This window comes from Ovis aries, chromosome 17 (assembly GCF_016772045.2).
Source record: "Ovis aries strain OAR_USU_Benz2616 breed Rambouillet chromosome 17, ARS-UI_Ramb_v3.0, whole genome shotgun sequence".
In the NCBI taxonomy this organism is placed as follows: domain Eukaryota; kingdom Metazoa; phylum Chordata; class Mammalia; order Artiodactyla; family Bovidae; genus Ovis; species Ovis aries.
Window position 1 is genome coordinate 13,231,332 of NC_056070.1, and position 16,743 is coordinate 13,248,074.

The following is a 16,743-nucleotide window of genomic DNA, read 5'->3' on the forward strand; positions in this document are numbered from 1 at the left end:
AGTTAAGAAGTTAAGTTATAAGCATTCACTTTCCTGTGAGACATAACCATATGCGGAACTTACGATTTACTGCATTTGTTTTCAGATTAGCTTTGCAGATTTTTAAGAACTTCATTGAACTTTTCTTGGCTTTATTGTGCAAACAACATAATCTAAACAGATTTTAATAACCGAACAAAAACTAACATACTGGTACATGAAAATCCCTCCACACTAAGGTTGTTAAGAACCACAATGGCAGATGCACAGAAGTGGAAAAGTGGGTTATTTGGGAAACAATGAAAAGATCTGTTTTTGTGTTTACTATGTGTAACAGAAGAAACAGTAGCTGAAGTTTCAGAAGGTCTTGAAAGAAAGTCTAGGATGTTATTCATTTCATTTGCAATTAAGAACCAAATCTAGGCCTTCTCAGTCTAGAACACAGGTGCTCAATAAATATATACTGACAGAACAAATCAACAGATCCATTTATTCTGCCCAAATGAGCATTTTTGATCTTAAGCCATTTACGAATTAAGAATTCATGTTAAGAATAACGTGAGGTTAAAAAATTAAAACCAAACATTAAATAAAAGTATAAACTCAAAGGAACCTAAGTGACCATTTAGTACAACTGCCCAATCCATTAGGTAAGAAAACAAAAGCTCAGAGAAGTGACTTTGTTAAAAAAAAAACAACAAAAAAAACCACGTCAGCTGTATACACTCCAACTGCAATGTTTCTCTATTTAAAAATGAGTTTAAGCTAAAATTCCTTTATAGTTCATAAAGAATTTTACATATAACATTTTAATTTCAGCATATTAAAGGAAAGCAGAAAGATTAAGTGCAGTTTGTTAGTTAAATAGTTTTAGCGGATAGGGAACATTAAAACCTCACCAGGAACTATTTCCTAGTATATGCTTTAGACAAGGCATCTATTATACAGTTAAATAGAGTTAGCAACCATGGATCACAAAGAGGCAGACACGACTGAGCGCCTTTCACCTTCAGGTCCTCCCTTGTGGCTTAGCTGGTAGAGAATCTACCCGCAATGCGGGAGACCGGGGTTCAATCCCTGGGTTGGGAGGACTACCCACTCCAGTATTCTGCCTGCAGAATTCCACGGACAGTATATGTATATAGTTCATGGGGTTGCAAAGAGGCGGACATGACTGAGCGACTTTCCCTTTTCTCTAATTAAAATTATGAAAAGTGACTGCCATGTATCCGTGTCGTTATTATCAATATGACTCTAGAACTACTTAATATTTCAGAGAGTAGATACTCTGATATTAGTTGCTAACTGAGGAGAAAAAAACAGTAATTGCTACTGCAATCATCTCTTAAGACTACTGTAAGAAAACGGCACACTCACAAGTTTTTTCTTAAAATATATTATCTCAATAGATGGATAGTATCTATCTCAAATATATAGGTAGAAAAGGGATAGTAAGTCCTTCCCCACATCTTAAATTATTTATACCCTTTTTATAGCTTTTAAAAAAGAAAAGCCTGTCCAACTGAGGTTAACTACAAAGCTACATGAATACTTATTGTAGAATATGGCAGATTTTCAAGATATGGACTAAGGAGACCTTTCATGTCTAGATTATCAGTTTAAGGCATAGCTGGAGAGAAGAAACATAAAAAGTAAAAATAGGAGTGAGGAAGCAGTGAAGGAAAACAGGAAAGAAATTAAAAGGTGGAGAGTGTAGTGATTTTGCTTTAGGAGCCACTTAGTGGTAGACTAGTTTTTACTTTTGCCCAATGGCACCCCACCCAGTACTCTTGCCTGGAAAATCCCATGGACGGAGGAGCCTGGTAGGCTGCAGTCCATGGGGTCACTAAGAGTCGGACACGACTGAGCGACTTCACTTTCACTTTCACGCACTGGAGAAGGAAATGGCAACCCACTCCAGTATTATTGCCTGGAGAATCCCAGGGATGGGGGAGCCTGGTGGGCTCCCCCATCTATGGGGTCGCAGAGTCGGACACAACTGAAGCGACTTAGCAGCAGCAGCAACTTGCTTAGGCAGGGAAAACACATGAAACAGAGAGACAGTCCCTAGTCCCTCTTTCCTGCAAGTAGTAGGAATAAGTGAAAAATACACATACTGAGCTGTTGTATTCGAATTTAGTCACTCACCAGACTATAATATGTTTAACTATTTTATTAGACTTTTGGATAACCTTAGTTCCACAAACTTAGGCTCCAGATTAAAGATAAATGTGAAACATGAAAACAATATGAGCACTGAATGAATTTCAAGAGTTTTCCCACTGGTACTGGCCTATCAAAGATAAAGTTGAAGATGACTAATAATGCAGGGATGCTACAGAGGCTAAAATATAAAAGAACATTTTAGTATAGCAAATAAATAGTGAAACTGATAGAATATTTTTAGCCACAATAAAAACTTCTCCAAAAAGAAATAGGTTATGTTTAACAACTGGCATATAGAACCTTATATATTTATATTCTATTGTGAGATTAAATTTAATAAGGCCAGAGTTTTGGATAAGTAATATGACAGCAACACTTTACTTAGTATCAACAATACATTTTCTAAGCATTAATGTGAAAGAGCATTGTGAAAAGTTTTTCAAGTTACCTTCTCTTACACTAAAAGGCATAGTGACAACACCATAAGCACTTGGTACGCCATATAAACAGCAGATGAAGTCAGAGAGATAGTCTAATACACTTAGATCATGCTCCACCACAATGATATATCTGAAAATCAATATAGATTAAATCAATGTTCATATTTCAAATTGTTTTCCTAAACTAAAAGAAAAAGGTTAACATGAAAGTTTATGAATATAAGAAATAAATGTTTTGCTAATAAAAAAGCATTTTTTACTAAATGTTTAACTAAAAATGTTTAAAGGCATTTTAAAACTTTACAAAGCAGAAATATAATTATAATAGACCTAAACTGTTTACTATGCTATTCAATTTATGTATTGAACCCTTCTACTTGTCCTATGCCACACTAGTTGCAATATAGTTGTAGTAGGGGATGCATAGAGAATATGACATAATCCTCAATCTGAGAACTTTCAGTATTAGCTGCACAGACTAGGAATTGATATGAAACAATACCAAAAAGACTACGTAGCAAAATGTTTACAGGTGATAAAAACCTAATGAAAGGAAGGAAACAGGTTAGTGTGGGTACTGGAGCACTTAATAAATGAGATAGAACAGGAGATGACTTTTTAATTAGTAAGAAAAAAAGTACTTCTAGTAGAAACTGTCAGGTAAATAAATAATAGTCATAAAGCTTTTATGCAGTATTTCATTCCTAGTCAACTCAGTTTAAGATTTTCAAAAAGCAATGACCTGCAGACATCAAATTCCAATTTATCAGCTTTCTGTACAAAAACCAGCCATATTTTTATTTTAATGAGATCATTTAATCATTTAATGAAATCATTACTCCCATAAAAACTGACTCAATTTGATTCACAATGATATACTGTTTAGATTGTCAAGCATGTCTAATTCATTGTTTTCTTTCTCTATCGAGATTTTTAATTCAGGGTGTCATATTTCTATTTAATATTGCTATATGCTTTTAACAAATCTCATTTTTTTCTTCAGGGCCCCAGATAAGGCTCTTAGTTCCAGATGGAACAAATTTAACATCCTCAGACCTTCTTTTAAGACCTTCCAAAACTATAGCTACTACAGATATTCAATTTATAAAGTTACACTCTGATAAATCCATCATACTTAACCTAATCTAACAAATTTGGCCTAGCCCACCTGACATGTGTTCAGAACACTTACATAATGCCTATTTTCAAATACAGTGTTGACTGCCACATGTAATGTGCTGGAGGCTACACTGCAAGTGAGCAACAGAATGGCGGCAAGGGTGCCAGCTGTCTGTCCTCTCAACACGTGGCTGACTGAAAGCTGCGGCTTGCTGCTGCTGCTCAGCACCACAAACCAAGAGAATACCAAAAGCTGAAGTATAGTTCTACTGGATATGTACTGCCTTCCCAACACTGTAAAGTCAAAAAATCTTGAATTGAACCACAGTATCTGTACATTCTTTTATTACATTTGTATATAGGATATACTGAAAAATGGATCTTTGTTTCCTGAATAATCTACTCTTCTATCTCTGTGTGTCTAAGGGATAGTCTATGATCGAATGGGTCTCCTGCCTACAATCCTCATCTGTTGAAGTCCTATATAACTCTTTAAGGTTCACCTCAAATTCTACCTCCAACAGAAACACCCTTCTTAATGTGCAAATAAATAAACTTTCCCCCACTGTTGAACAGTGCTAAGCATCAATGAAAATAGCAAATCACCCAAAGGACCCAATACTTATCCTGCCTTGGTATCTTTACTGGCAATGTTCCATGACTTGGAATAGTTCTCTGCTTTTTTACCACTGAAATCTTCAAGGCCCAGTATATGGCAGCATAGTTTTATCTAGTGGTTTTTAATGTACTTTTGAAAAGAAAAAAAAAAGTCATACCTTCTGCTTTCCCTACTTTCATATGAATCTTATGCAAAAGTCCTAAATGTTATTAAAAAATATTTAGAAGACTCACTCTATTTTCAGAGGGTTTCAAACAATAATCTACAGCATAATGAGAAATCTATGCTGTGAAAATTTATACCCTACACTTAATTTTGGGTTATCTGTTGGATTTTAATATTCCTCTTGCATTATTGTTCCTCTCACTAATCCATCCTCTATTTCTTGTTGTTTCCTAAAGGATACAATCTTCAAAATCTTTTTACAGTATTAAAGACTGAATGGGTGCCTTGATACATCACAGAATTTCAGAATGCAGACATACTTCCTAAAACTTTTTATTACCAAGTCTATCACTACAGAGAGATTATTTTGACCCTCTGCCTATAAAATCAAGACCCAGCACAACTGAGAAAATATCTAACAATCATTTTCTTCACTTTGTCAATCTAATCTGTTTTGGTATGGTATCCCTTTTACCACTATGTACTGCCCTCTCATAACGTAGAAAGTAGTGACTTGAATGAATACATGTCACCTGGTTGTAAATTATTATCCTTTTATTTCTCTGCTTATGTATTCTTTAATTTACCAGATCCTAAGGTCCCTGAATATTGGGACCGCATTTTATACTCTTACATTCTCCAAAGGGGCTTCTGCCCTGGTGGCACAGTGGTAAAGAACCTAACTGCCAATGCAGGAAGCTATGGATTCAATCCCTGGGTCAGGAATATCTCCTGGAGAAGGAAATGGGTACCCTACCCCAGTATTCTCACCTGGGAAATCCCACAGACAGAAGAGTCTGGTCGGGTATAGTCCATGGGGTCGCAAAGAGTGGGGCATGACTTGGTGACTAAACAACAGCAACAATTTCCCAAAGAGCCTATCATAATGCCCTGACCTATGCATGGAGTGAAAATGATGGTCACCATTTACCTCAACTAAGACTGTCTCTTTATTACTGACAGTCTAAGTTTTCCTTCAAAGTATGTACAGGAATCATTTGTTCCTTGAATCTAAGGAGTCAAGTTTTTCAAGTCTGGAAAATACCTGGCCATTATCTTTTCAGTTTGATTTTTTCAGATGCCTATAAAGACATATGAAATCATCTTCTCATTCTGTTCTCTGTCTCATTCTATTCTCCATGTCCCTGAATCTCCTCCTGTTTTTCCATCTCATTCTCTGTTGTACTCTGGTAGCTTGCTCAGGTCAACTTTTAAAGTTTCTGATACTCTTCTGTTGTCCTAACCTGTCTAATCTGTCTAGTGAGTTTTCAATGTCATGACTATATTTTTAATTTCTAGATTTTTTTGGGTTTTTAAAACATGTACCTGTTACTTTTTTTGTAGTATTATATTCTTAGAGCTTTAAATTTTTATGTTTTGAATGGTCTGAAATACTGCCTTACAGTCTCTGAGAATGCTACTTTCAGTTCTTCACGATCTAAGTCCTGCTGTTTGTTGTGTTTACTGACTCACTTGTACAGTTTTCTTCCACCAGTGATAACCCTGGGTTTAAAGCTCTCGGTCTTTACCTGTAGAAACCCTGTGTGACCAGGGTTGAGAGCGTATGTCTCTGGAGTGTTTTCATATTTGCATTGTCTATATACCATAGAACTGACGATTCCAGGACTCTCTTTGTGTTACTTTCTTAGCATGGAGGGTTTTTAGACATCCCTGATTACATAAATTTCAATTCCATATCCATGTGAGCTGCCAGTCCATAAACAGATATGAAGGGGAACCATCTCTCCATTCCCAAGGCTCTCACTGAGTGACAGGAGTATGTTTCCTTAACATCCTCATGTGTTTGCTCTTTTGCTGAGAAAGCAGTTGTTTGAGAGTCCTGGCATTTTGTGTGACAATTCAAAAGAAGGCCCTGCTACCTGCCCACAAATGGTTGTTAAAGCTCAAGACTTATTACAGAGACAAGCACAACCCTTTAGGAAAGCCATCCTTGTTTCTCCCCTGTAATTTATAGTTCTCTGTTTGCTTTTTGATCCCCAGGGATTTCTCATATGAAAGAAATTATGACATCAACTACTAAAGAGAGGAACAGAAATGCTATGCAGGAAAAACACTCTGTGTTCTGGCCATAGTCTTACCACATCATAAATTCAAAACCTAGAAACAACTAAATTTTTTGAAAGCTTCCTCATCTGCAATATGGTAATACCACCTAAAGATTCTAACTTGTAAGATTAATGAGGCTCAGATGAGATAACGGACACAGAAACTCTTCAGACTACAACAGCACTCTATAAATACATCATGTTGTGACTAGTGAGAAGTTTTTAAGAGCTCCTGTGCTCAGTAAAGTCCTGGGACAACTGGAATTTCTCTGTTCTAAATGATGTGTAGAAGCGACATATCCATTTGAGGATCTGACAAAAGCTAAGGATCTGCTTCCTGAAAATCCATAAATATATGTCAAAACTTTGTATATCACTATAGGGTATTCTTAGGCTCCCTGGAAACAGGTATGGTAGTACAGAGGAAACTTAAGTTCAAGTGATAGCTTCAAAAACCAAGACGGAATATATGCACGTGTATACGACATGGATGGTCCTGGTGTTGAATCTTTAGAAATTTCTAAAACTTTTCAAACAGAACGGCATAGGCATATGGCAAATTTTACTTACCTGTCTGGATTTATTAGAGATCGTATAGTAATAGCAGCCTTTAAACGCTGCTTGACATCTAGGTAACTAGAGGGTTCGTCAAACATGAAACTATGAAAAAGAAAAGCAAACATAATATAAAAGGCAAGTATGATAATAATTCTATCTTGCACATTAAAGCACTGAAATATTTCTGATTTAACAACAAAAATCCCGTAACGGTAAAAATGTCTGTATTCTGTTCACAAGCAGAAGGAAGAAATTATGAAAAGCAGGACGGCATATCAAGTCTGGGGAGAGACTCATAGATTAGGCTAACTTACAAACTGTTATCTCCTCAAGAAAACTATTCTGATATATTCCAAAGTAATTCAGAGTGCTTCCCTTATTGGCTGAAGTCAGTTGCACTAAAGCAAACAGTTTTTGGAAAGGAGGGCCTTGCACAGAATTATAGAATACTTTACGAAGAAAAACTAGCCTACACTGGATGCCAGAGTAGAAGTGTGGAAAAAGATGAGAGCAAAAAATATCTGGGAAAAGAGAGGCATTAAAAGGTAGGAAGGAAACTCGCCTTTACATTTGTCTCTCACATGGCACGCCACCCTGATTTAGGATAACCTAGAAGACCTCATGTTCCACTTGACTATTAAAAACCTTGCCAGCCTGGTTGGAGAGCTTATATCTTAAAAAAATAATCTTCCTATGTATAAAGAGAGTTCACAAAATAACTGACTTTACATTAAAAAGCTCTAGAATTCGTAAGTTGTAAAGTTTTTACCCCTGATGGAGTAACAGGGGAATGGGCAATGGATGCACAGCTGCTTCAACATCTGAACTCAAAAGTTAAAACATTCACTACTCCTTCTATTATTAACAATTTATCCCAAACCACTGCTCGTTTAGCAGCATTATAAATAAAAACTCTAAAGTAAGGATAAGATTTACAAGAATATAAAGTGACCTACATATCAGCTTTCTGTATGCAAACGACAGCACAGGCGAATCTCTGCAACTCTCCTCCTGAAAGATCTTCAACATTGCGTTCTTTCAGATGGGTTAAATCTATAAGAGGAATTGTCTTTAGCGTTATTCTGTTTTACCTCTTCAGGGTAAAATGTGCATTGCAAATCATCCTGCATTTGAATATTTCAGCTGAAAGTATGACAATTACTAGAGATTTACCCATTTATTTCAGTAATCCATATAAAGATATCAGTCCTTAAGAGTTAAGTTCATGGCCTATTAAAACATATACACAAAATAAACACTTACCAAGCTGCTGACATACAATTGCTTGTGTCTTTGTTTCATCTTTTCGGTCCAAAATAGACCCCACTGTCCCCTGTCACAATATATCAGTAACAGTTACTATTATTTTCCTTCAATACTAATCCCTTCAATATTAAGAAGAGTCACAAAGTAAAACAAGTTTACTTTGATTTATCTTTCATATGTCCACCAATATTTGTAATACCCACTACACATCTCCTAAAAAGCAACTGACCTTTGCAGCCTTGGGAATCTGGTCTACGTACTGAGGTTTGATAATGGCTTTTAGGTCATCTTCAAGAATCTTGGTAAAGTAATTTTGCAATTCAGATCCTCGGAAGTAAGTCAGGATTTCTTGCCAATCAGGTGGATCCTAGAAATGTATGTACAGTTATCTGAATTTAGTAATACAATTGCAAAGAGGATAAATGTTATACAAAATAGTAGAATACTTTTGCTTCTAACATACTAATAATACCAGAGGTGGATTTTTTTTTTTCAAATCAAGGAACATAAGTTTACAAAATCTCAGAATTATCAATTAAGTAGTATTAATACATTTTTAACTAAAAAGGAGTTTCATTTATAGTTTCTCAGCACTAATTACACAAATAATCTTGAAAATAAGAACATTAAAAATAAAATCACACATACTCTCTCCTTCACAGCCTCATAAAACTGACCCAAGATACTCATTTTTATAAGGTGGTAATACATACATCATACTTCCCAAGGTTTGGCTTTTGCTTTCCTGCTAAAATTTTTAAAGCAGTTGACTTTCCAATACCATTAGTTCCAACTAATCCCAAAACTTCACCCGGACGAGGAATAGGCAACCTGTCACAAGTGTACAAAAATAATGAAACAACTCAGACTTAGGTAGAAAAAACTACATAATACCAGAACGATGTCTTCTGATGCACTTGCACTCCACACACATTCATTAATAAGCCAAAAGAGAAATATGTCAGATATTATTGGCTATTAGGAAAAAACAAAAACGGCAGCCAAGATTAACTGTTAATTGTTAGAAATGCATCCATGACCAATATTACTCCAAATTTTATTTATTCAACTTTCACTCAAAGTCTAAAGTAACAATTTTTCTTTACATATAGGGCTCAGCTTTAATGTACAGTAAAATGCTTTGGTACAAAACTGCAGAGCAGGTGCAACCTCAGTCTTTCTCCTTCTTTCTTTTTTTTGGCCTGCCATTTACTTACAAGGAGAGAAGTGCCACATGAACCAGAAATATTCCACTTCATACTCCCTGCTGCAGTAGGGCCCCTTAAAGCTGGCAGGTTGAGAAATACCTTTTTATTAGTTAAATCTAGACTCCTAGATTCAAAATATTAGTGTTCAGCAGATTAAAAACCTCAAAGAATGTCAATAACAATATATGTTGAAGCTCAGAGTAATATTCTCTGTAGATCATGAGATTAATAGATAAATAAAATCAACACAAGGTCCCTTAAAAATTATTTTGGGGAGAAGGATTTTATAACAACAATGATTCTCACCCCAGTTGTATACTAGAATCACCTGGGAGCCTTTCAGCTTACGAACGTCCAGAATATACATCCAGAGATAAGACTAATTCAACTGGGTTGAAATTACCTGGGCATGAGTACTTTTAAAGACTCTCAGGTAATTTTAATGTCAGCCTGAATGAACCACTGACATATACAATGCTATTCTGCACGATGTTATTATATTTTGCTTTAGTGGATGCAAAAGTTATTACCACTTTTTTTCCATTTTTTTATTTCTCTGAAAATTTCAAATGTATTTTACTCTTGACTGAAGTAAAGAAAAATGTTGACTTGGAAATATACCTGTGAAGTTTGAAGGCATTGGCACAATATCGGTGTGTTGTTTCTTTTTCCAAGTTGCTTGGTAAGTTGACAATTGATAAGGCGCCAAAGGGGCATTTCTGTTATTTAAAATAAAGAATTAAGTTTCCGTTAACTTTTAGAAACATATGCATGACTAAAATGAACAGATTAAGAAGTTTTTACAATTAATTTTCCAAATGTGGGAGTTTCACACAGACGTTAAGTACTGTTTTACTTCCTTTCCTTAAAAAAGTTAAGTTACTCAAAGGCAAGAATTGTAACTAATAAATCTGTATTCCCCTTAGCAACTGGCAAAATGCTGGAGATTTAGTCTGTTTAACACTTAGTGAAAAACCTTACAGACCTGGAGATAGATTTTTGCGTTAAAAAAAAAATATTATTAGATAAAAGAAGGTTAAGAGCAAGATAAAACTTGATTATCTGGCGTAGCTCAGCCAGTAACGCTTCTGTCTGCAATGCTGGAGACCTGGGTTCAATTCCTGGGTCAGGAAGTTCCCCTGGAGAAGGAAATGACAACCCACTCCAGTATTCTTGCCTGGAGAATCCCATGGACAGATGAGCCTGGCAGGCTACACAGCTCATGGGATGGCAAGAGTCGGACACGATTTGGTGCTATCTTTCTTTTCTTTCTATTGAGCGTACAATTTGATACACAGTCAGTGAGAAATGTCCTCCCTTTATTTCCTTCTTCCTGTCTTCTGTATGCTTCCTTTTCAACTTTGTAAAGTCCTTTAAGTTTGTACTTTTCTTGGTCTATTTACGTCTCAACAGAGCATAGTATCTGCAACAGAGCAAGGACTAAAGTCTTTCCATTGTGATTTTTAACCATCCCACATGAAAAAGATATCCATATTCCAAGTGAGTAAATTCACATAAAAAGAAAAACATTTATTCATAGAAAAACTTATTCAAATGGTGACTGTCAATCAGATAAATGCCCAAGGAATAAGAATGGTAAAAATTGGAAGGTGATTTAAGAGTGGTAATGTGGCTAGAAAAATTCCTCAGAAGTACAGATAAAACCAAAAGGATACAAGCAAAATGTATAAATGCAGATTAGAAATCTGTTTGATAGAACTGTTCAATGAGCTTAAGGAATTAATTCAAAAGTCTATATACAAAGATTTCAGTGAATTCCCATTTTCTAAGTTATAAGAACACAGAAGTTTAAAAAACACAACTCTTATTTTCAAGCAAAATAATCAACCTCTAACAAAGAGTATTAATTCCTTAAGCAAGATTTTTTTTTTTAAACAAATGGAGTCACTGCCATTTACAGACTTCTCTATTATTCCATCAATGTACATAAAATGCTTATAGGCTTCAGGTAATTTAAACTTCTCTTAATCTTCAAAGAAAAAATATCCGTGTTGTTCATATACATGCTGCATTACAAGTATCCTAAGTGTTCAGGAAGTATACACTACCCTTCTCCCCAAAGAGATTCATTACATCAGTATCTTTTCTGCCATGGAGTACATACCCAAATTCTGGAATCTCAATATGCTATAGTGGCCAAGAAAGAAAATAAAATCAAATACAGTGTTCAAGATAAGATTTCCAGCACCCACAACATTGGCAGGCAAAAAATATTTGCTAGAAGAAATGTCTCCTGCTTATACTATTAAAAGAAGAAAAAACGCTTTCAGGTACCAAGCTTGGTACTTCTGGATACTTACCTGAAAATTCAGAAACCAATTTAAAATATACTTGAGCCTAATTAGAAAAAATAATAGGTGGTAGCCATATTCCAGGAAAGGTCCTTTCTAAAATACATTATGTGCAAATAAAAAATAACTAATTTAAGACCTTTATACTCTGGCTCCTAAATATCTTTTAAGAACCAAAGTTGGAAACCCATCACTCTTGAAAATAAGCCCTAATCAAACTATTCAATATAACAAAAACTGAAGCATTTTGAAAAATTACACTACTGGGATAAATTCAACAATAAAAGAATACAGCAAAAGCAGCACTTCAGGATTAGGTTAAAGTAAGAAAAGTTTTTGGCTGTGTCCATTTTTATTTAAAAGTGTGAATTTAAAATTAGACAGATTTGAAAAAAATAATATATAATATAACTCATATTTTTTGTCTTTATATTTCCAAAAAGTTCTGGTAAAGATCTGGAGAATGTTCTTCTCATAAGAGGGTAAAAAAGAGAAATTAATTTTGGTTGGAAATGGCTTTACAAAATTGCATACAGCAAGGATAACTTTTATTTTTTTAAAGGATAACGTTTAAATGGGGTGGCTTAATTGAAATTGCAATAATATTACTAATATAAGAAAACCATTTTTCTAAATTTGTATGATTTTTTCACTGTTTCATACTTGGGTCTTTACAAACAGTTATAATGTATTCAAAATTTTTAAATTTCATTTTTAGGTTATAATTTAATACAATAAATAATATCACTTACTTTAATACAAATACCACAGCCAATACAAAGAGTTTCAGAAATCCAGGCTATTTTGCTCTGGGCGGTAACCTCTATGCATAATTTTCCTGCAAAGGAAAAGACAGAATTAAGTCATTTCTTCTGATAGTCTAATTTTCTGACAACACTGTTATTTCAGCAATTCTGGTTCCAAATTTCCATACAGAATCAAATTTTCAAAGATCACAAAAAGAAATACATGTGAGATAATATCTTAAATCAGTGCTTTGTATGGATAGACTGCTCGACTTATTTACTTATATGAATATTCGTCATGTAAGACAGAGGTGACTAATATGCTTATTTTAATTTACTGCAAGAAGATGCTGGTTAAAGTATTTGTTGTTATTGGGTCACTAAGTCATGTCCAACTCTTTGTGACCCCATGGACTGTAGCCCTCCAGACTCCATCCATGGAATTTTCCAGGCAAGAATACTGGAGTGGATTGCCATTTCTTCTTTATTTTTTTAATATTTACTTATTTTTTATTTGGCTGTGCTGGATCTTAGCTGTGGCACGTGGGATCTAATTTCTTGACCAGGGTTCAAACCATGGCCCCCTGCATTGGGAGCATGTAGTCTTAGCCACTGGACCACCAGGGAAGTCCTAGGGGTTGCTATTTCTGATCTTAAAAGTTGACTAACCTGAATATTTAATCCATCAAATATGCCTTGACAATGGTATTATATACCTGACAGGAGAATGAAATACATTAGCTAGATCAGGAAAGCTCCCCAAAGACACGCATCTAATACACAGACTAAATTAAATTTAGCATTAAGAATATCAATAATGGCATTTCTGAATAGCACAGTAGACTGTAAGACATGACATCTAAAGTTTCTTTTAAGATTTAGTAAGTTTATTTCTCACTAGCATATTTAAAGTAATAATTATTTAGCATAGCTTTTAAAGACTACTAATTCTGAGTTTTTGAGAATTTATTTAATCTTGAAAATGTAGCAAAAGCTCATGAACAGTCATTCATACTAAGCTGTTTTTAAAAAGAATATTATCAAACACAAACATCTTGGTAGTTCTTTCTTCATGACTTAAAGTAACTATAGGATTTTGCAGAAATGTAAGACTCTCACTAATTTGAACACTGGTTTGATTTTACAGTCAGTGAACTTAAACAATTCGTGAACTGTGAACTTCAGATGTTCAAACTGGTTTTAGAAAAGGCAGAGGAACCAGAGATCAAATTTCCAACATCCGCTGGATCACTGAGAAAGCAAGAGAGTTCCAGAAAAACATCTGTTTCTGCTTTATTGACTATGCCAAAGACTTTGACTGTGTGGATCACAACAAAATGTGGAAAATTCTGAAAGAGATGGGAATACCAGACCACCTGACCTGCCTCTTCAGAAACCTGTATGCAGGTCAGGAAGCAACAGTTAGAACTGGACATGGAACAACAGACTGGTTCCAAATAGGAAAAGGAGTACGTCAAGGCTGTATATTGTCACCCTGCTTATTTAACTTATATGCAGAGTACATCATGAGAAACACTGGACTGGAAGAAGCACAAGCTGGAATCAAGATTGCTGGGAGAAATATCAATAACCTCAGATATGCAGATGACACCATCCTTATGGCAGAAAGTGAAAGAGAACCAAAGAGCCTCTTGATGGAAGTGAAAGGGTTGGCTTAAAGCTCAACATTCAGAAAACTAAGATCACGGCAAAAGGTCCCATCACTTCATGGCAAATAGATGAGGAAACAGTGGCAGGCTCCAAAGTCACTGCAGATGGTGATTGCAGCCATGCAATTAATAGATGCTTACTCCCTGAAAGGAAAGTTATGACAACCTAGACAGCATATTAAAAAGCAGAGACATTATTTTGTCAACAAAGGTCTGTCTAATCAAAGCTATGATTTTTCCAGTAGTCATGTATGTATGTGACAGTTGGACTATAAAGAAAGCTGAGCGCTGAAGAAGTGATGCTTTTGAACTGTGGTGTTGGAGAAGACTCTTGAGAGTCCCCTGGACTGCAAGGAGATCCAACCAGTCCATCCTAAAGGAGATTGGTCCTGGATGTTCACTGGAAGGACTGATGTTGAATCTGAACTCCAATACTTTGGCCACATGATGCAAAGGGGTGATTCATTTGAAAAGACCTTGATGCTGGGAGGGATTGGGGGCAGGAGGAGAAGGGGACGACAGAGGATGAGATGGCTGGATGGCATTACCGACTCGATGGACATGGGTTTGGGTGAACTCCAGGAGTTGGTGATGGACAGGGAGGCCTGGCATGCTGTGTGTGGTTCATGGGGTCGCAGAGTCGGACACCACTGAGCGACTGAACTGAGCTTAAACGGGAGCATTTAGTCACAAAGTATTTAAAGAAATTTAGAATAAAATCTGGTCTTATTTTTACATTTTAAAGAAACCAACAGGGGTGAAAAGAGTACACTAAAGCCTAGAGAACCATGATGATAATGCATTCTTTTAAAACTTTCTCTTATCCTTAAATGATCCACAAAACAGCTTACCCATTCGAACCACAGGGCAACTCTTCTTGCACTCCTGCCGACATTTCTTAGGTTTACATTTGTCATGGTTGACAATAGCAATTCTTGTTAATTTATCCGCCATGATTCTAAAGAAGTAAGACTATCCAGTTCCTCTATTAAAGAAAAGATTAACAAAATTATGGCATAGTCAATGCAGTTTATTAAGATAAGTAAGTCACAGGTATAAAAAGTTTGAGAGGAGGAGATATCACTATTTCAGATATTAATACCTGGAACTAATTAAAAAAACAAACAAACTAGTGAAAGCAATAAAATAACTTGTTATGTCTGGAAAAACAAAATTTTACTTATATATCATTAATCAGAAAATTTATATGAAGAAGGAAAAAAATACTACTCTCAACAGTATATACAAATGTGATGAAACTCAAAATTACCACTGAAAGACAAAAGACCTGAACAAATAGAATGGTATGCTGTCTCAATTTTCACAAGAGAATAGTCAATATCATAGTTTTCAATCTTCCCTGAATTTATCCATTTAATTCAATCTCAAAGGGAAAAAACTGAATCAGACAAATAAAATCTAAAGCTCTTAGGCAAAAAGTAGTAATAGCCAGGAAAATGGGAAAAGAGTAAGGGGTCAGGGGAACCTATACTTGACATACGGAAAAAATTGACATAAGGCCTAAGTAATTAATGCAGATACCAGTGGATGAATACTGACCAATAAAACAGAACAGAAAGACTTGACATGAAACATACATATGATAAAGATGTTTACTTCCTCCCTCAAACTAATCATCACTTCATGTCTTATCTATTTGACTATGATACTACTGATGGAAGTGGCAATTAGTAAGGGTTTAACCATTATGTTGGTCAATTGGAAAAAAAAGTAAAAACTGCTTTCGCTGGGAACTGAAAATATGGTCAAGATGAATTTTATGTTAACTGCGCTGATATGAAAAGGAGACCAGGGACTTCCCTGGAGGTCCAGAGGTTAGGATTTTGCCTTCCAGCGTAAGGGGGTGAGGGTTGATCCTTGGTCGGAGAGCTAAGATTCCAATATGCCTTGCAGCCAAAAAACCAAAACATAAGACAGAAGCAATACAGTAACAAATTCAATAAAGACTTTAAAACTGATCCACACACACAAAAGAGAGACCAAGTAACCAAGTAGCTGAAAGTTTGAAAGCTTAGTTGCTCAGTTGTTTCTGACTCTTCGTGACCCCATGGGTTATAGACTACCAGGCTCCTCCGTCCATGGGATTTTCCACAAGAGTGCTGGAGTGGGGTGCCATTAACTATACGTATATAATTTTGGAGCTTTTAAAGTCTTGATATTTAACAGCACCATAAATTACAGAGCTGAGGTCAAAGTTAACATAATCTTCTATATACTGGGCTTAGTGATAGAAATTAATTTTCTTAGAATGTGATCAAAGTAATTCCAAAAAGCGCCTTTCTACTCCAGTTTATTCCAATATGTAATGAAAGAACCTCAAGCCAACAGATTATTGATCAACAAAGACATTCTGCTGGCTTTTTCTATCATGACTATGAACCCCCATCCAGATTTTTCTTGACTGAAAG

General features: G+C 35.5%; 1 protein-coding gene across 1 annotated transcript in view; it reads right to left on the minus strand.

The window, feature by feature from the left end:
* The window catches only part of ABCE1 (ATP binding cassette subfamily E member 1), a 30,609-nt gene that overhangs the window by 8,899 nt on the left and 4,967 nt on the right, over positions 1-16,743 (minus strand). Inside the window, exons 2-10 of the mRNA XM_004017222.5 lie at positions 15,166-15,299; positions 12,651-12,736; positions 10,208-10,305; positions 9,092-9,209; positions 8,608-8,745; positions 8,376-8,445; positions 8,069-8,165; positions 7,125-7,214; positions 2,594-2,715 (exon numbers count right to left, since the gene is read on the minus strand). Of these exons, the coding sequence (XP_004017271.1) occupies positions 2,594-2,715; positions 7,125-7,214; positions 8,069-8,165; positions 8,376-8,445; positions 8,608-8,745; positions 9,092-9,209; positions 10,208-10,305; positions 12,651-12,736; positions 15,166-15,268 (922 nt within the window). The 5' untranslated portion in view covers positions 15,269-15,299. The remainder of the gene's footprint in view (positions 1-2,593; positions 2,716-7,124; positions 7,215-8,068; positions 8,166-8,375; positions 8,446-8,607; positions 8,746-9,091; positions 9,210-10,207; positions 10,306-12,650; positions 12,737-15,165; positions 15,300-16,743) is intronic.